This window comes from Polistes canadensis, unplaced genomic scaffold, assembly GCF_001313835.1.
Source record: "Polistes canadensis isolate GaletaPanama2010 unplaced genomic scaffold, ASM131383v1 scaffold_399, whole genome shotgun sequence".
Classification (NCBI taxonomy): Eukaryota; Metazoa; Arthropoda; class Insecta; order Hymenoptera; family Vespidae; genus Polistes; species Polistes canadensis.
In genome coordinates this window covers 89,209-92,822 of record NW_014569946.1, presented here as the reverse complement: position 1 = coordinate 92,822, position 3,614 = coordinate 89,209, and the positions used below count along the sequence as shown (strand labels likewise).

Genomic DNA, 3,614 nt, shown 5'->3' with positions numbered 1-3,614 from the left:
ATAGTTAAACACATCACCCCATGTATGCTTTGTGTGATACACATTAATTAATTAATTATTTAATTAATATAATAGTATTATTACTATTATTACCTAATATTTTAAGTAAATATTATTATTATTATTATTATTATTATTATTATTATTATTTCTTCTTCTTCTTCTTTTTTTCTCCCAGTTGCTATTTCTTTTCTTTCCTTTCATTTAATATTAATCATCATCGCGGCACATGCGATAAATAATTAATCATCAATTATTATTAGCTGCCCTAATAATTTTTGTCTAAAGGGACTGAAACACTGTTGCTTTTGCTGCTGCTGCTGCTGCTGCTTTGCTTTGCTTTGCTTTTGCTACACATATCATAGGCATGTAGCAATAATTAGGATAACATTACTTTTTTATTTTTTTTGTTTCTTTTTGTTTTTTACCTTTTTGTTTATACCTCATTACGTTTTCTTTTTCTTCCTTACTTGTGATTTCTTATTATTAACTATTATTATTTTATAACGACGAACGGTTTTTTTGTTTTTCCTTTTCTTTTCCTTTTGCATTTTTTTCATTATTATTATTATTAATATTATTATTTTATTTTATTTTATTTTATTTTATGATGAGAAGTAGTCGCGTTATTAAATTGATTTGATTTTTATTACTTGCTTCGGGGAGAATAACGCGTTCCCGTCGTTGAAAGACCTTCTCCTCGGCTCCGACTTCGGTGCAAGTAATGTAAACCTTCGCCTTTGAAGAACAAACAAATATTTTTTATATTTATATAAATATATATTTAATTTCAATTCAATAAAATAATGTATATATAGAGGGTTGGTGTCCTGATGCAAGAGAGGTTTACAAGTCAAATTAATTTAAACTTTACTTTAAATATTATTTGCCAATTTTCAAATCGAATTTAACGTTTTCAAAATATAATTCTTATAATTAAGAATATTTATGCATAATAATACGATTAAATATAAATATAAAAAAGAAAAAAGAAAAGAAAAGAAATGTGTAATATACTTATACGTGAACAATACCTCTGCTTACGCTTCTGCGTATTGGTGCCGATGGAGGTGGTGGTGGTGGTGCAGGTTCCTGTTTACTATAACTTCTAAGTGCTCTTCCTCGTCTGTCTTGAATCAATTTATCGACTTTAACAAAGATTCCACACTTTGGTCGACAATTGAAGTACCTATGACCATTTACAGCACCGTCGTTTTTACCTATCAATTAATTTTCAATAATAATCATTATAATGAACTTAATAAAAAGATCAATGGTTAGCAAAAAATTAATTAACTCTATCTTTCTTTCTCTCTTTGGTGTGTGGGTAAACAAAAGTATTAGTAAAATTCTTTAATTCGTACTTAAAAATTTTTAACATTTTTTTGTTTGTTTGACCATTCACCAGAGATATATTATATAAATTATTTTAAATATGATATATATACCAGTTGGTGCATCAAGTTCAATCCCAATCCATATACCAGATGCAAACTCTGTTAGACCAACATATGCTATAACACCTGAATAACTGTATGGACGAACTAATACAGATTCACCAACTATCACCCAATCTGGTAACGGAGTTTCGATTCTTGTCAAATCGTGTCTCGAGCCAAAGGCTGAACTTTTATCGCTCGTGTCATCTATAATTAACAATGAATAACAACAATGATATCATATAAATATGCATTCAATATATTTAAGCTTTAATTAATAATGTAACAAACCTAAATCTAACAATTATATTTGTACGAATATTACTACCTAATCGTTAAATATTTCAATAAACAATAGTTTAATATTTGATACAAGAAATTTGAAACTTAATTGATTATATTACTGAATTACCTAGCATTTTTTTTTTAAATCCTCCTATTTATTAATAAATTCTAACAGATTAAATATGAAAACGATGAAATGGGATTAACGTTAAATGAAAAAAACAAATACCATCGATTCTTTCGGAGGAGCTATTGTCACCATTTTCGTATGGCATATTAGGCTGCATCGTTTGTTCTAATCGTGCTGCAGCTTTACTTTCAGAAACTTGTGGACGGACCATAGGAAACGAAGCTCTGTGTTGAGAACTGGTAGGCCTTCCTGTACCACTAGAAGCTTTCCTTCTTCGTACAACCTAAAACAATAATAAATAATGTACAAAATGATACATGATTTTTTTTTTTTTATAAATCTCCTTCTTTAAATTCTTAACATTACTTTCTTTTTTTTTTTTTTGTTCACATTCACGAAACAAAAATTAATATAATTTGATTTACCTTGCCTGGTGGTAGTTTCGTATGAACAATCGAGGATCCTTCCAAAGGACTCTCGTCGCCCGAATTCGATGTTTGACTAATTACCATTTCGCTTTTTCTTCTACCAGTTAAAATTGGATTCTGGGTATCCTTTTTCTGCGTTAAGTTAAGTGTTGTTAAATTACCGGTAGCATCGCTATCGTCTTTCGTCGATGAAACAGGACTCTCGGTATCGGGATCCGTGTAAGCACCCATTTCTTCCAGATTTTTCCTAATGTTTACTGTACAAGACACAAAAAAAATAACAACAAACAAAAAAAACAAAACAATCGAATAATAATTACTATATTAAATTAATTACACGACCCAATAAAACAACGTTAATATCCTAATGATATTTTTTAAAAGTTAAACTCGTTCTTAGTATATATTTTGGTGAATTTATCTTAAAGAAAAAAAAAAAAAAAACAGCATCAGTTTCACCCTATCAGCTTTAATTTTGATACGCACACAATAGTAAAAACATCAATATTCTTCTAAATTTGATTACTATATCTTCAAAATTATATCTGATAGGATCAAACACCCCCAATCATATATACCCAACAACAAATCAAACTTTTAAAGCATTCGAATGTATGTTGAACAGTATTGTAAAACTCTGACGCAAATGATGACAATGACGATGACGATGATGATGATGATGATTATTGATAATGGCAAGAACAATTTATGAAAAATTTTTGAATACATAGTTATTGTTGTTGAAAAAAAAAAAAAAAAAAAAAGGAATTAAAAATTTATATCCTGTCCGTTGTAAATTAAAGAGAACCAAACTAACTAACCCTCACGAGAATCTTCCGTAACATTCAAATGTTCCATAGCAGTGTTGACGTCGCAGGTATATTCCTCGGGTGTTTCTTCAACTAATGAACTGTCCATCTTTTCTGCTTTTTTATTATCCAACAAATTTCGATATTCTAAATCGGGTGTTTCATCTACGCTGATAGATTTGATAGAAATCGAATCTTCGGATGTTAAATTGGTCGTTGAAACTGCTTGAGAACCGTAACCACTGCTACTCATACTCGGAGTGTTGATTTTCGTTGATTGCAATTCAGCAAGCGAATCCAATGTGCGTGACGAAGTTAGCGGCTTCGTTGGTTTTGCTGGTGCCTGAATTTTTTTTTTATTTTGTTTATATATATATATATATTTTGTTTTTTTTAAATATAATACAATCACTGATCTTTCATTGAATTTCATGATTAACCCTTTATAAAACAATTTTCAAATATTCTATATATATATATTAAATCTACAGAATAGTTATACATTAAATAATTATCCAACAAT

General features: G+C 28.9%; 1 protein-coding gene across 10 annotated transcripts in view; it reads right to left on the bottom strand.

Moving 5' to 3' along the window:
- Positions 1-598: 598 nt before the first annotated feature.
- Positions 599-3,614, bottom strand: part of LOC106792264 (kinesin-like protein KIF13B) — a gene marked incomplete at its 5' end in the record, with an annotated part of 91,907 nt that continues 88,891 nt past the window's right edge. For all 10 annotated transcript variants that reach the window (XM_014758539.1, XM_014758546.1, XM_014758540.1 and 7 more), the window contains 6 exon segments: positions 599-738; positions 1,035-1,220; positions 1,449-1,646; positions 1,954-2,137; positions 2,280-2,539; positions 3,104-3,434. In XM_014758539.1, coding sequence (XP_014614025.1) covers positions 650-738; positions 1,035-1,220; positions 1,449-1,646; positions 1,954-2,137; positions 2,280-2,539; positions 3,104-3,434 — 1,248 coding nt within the window.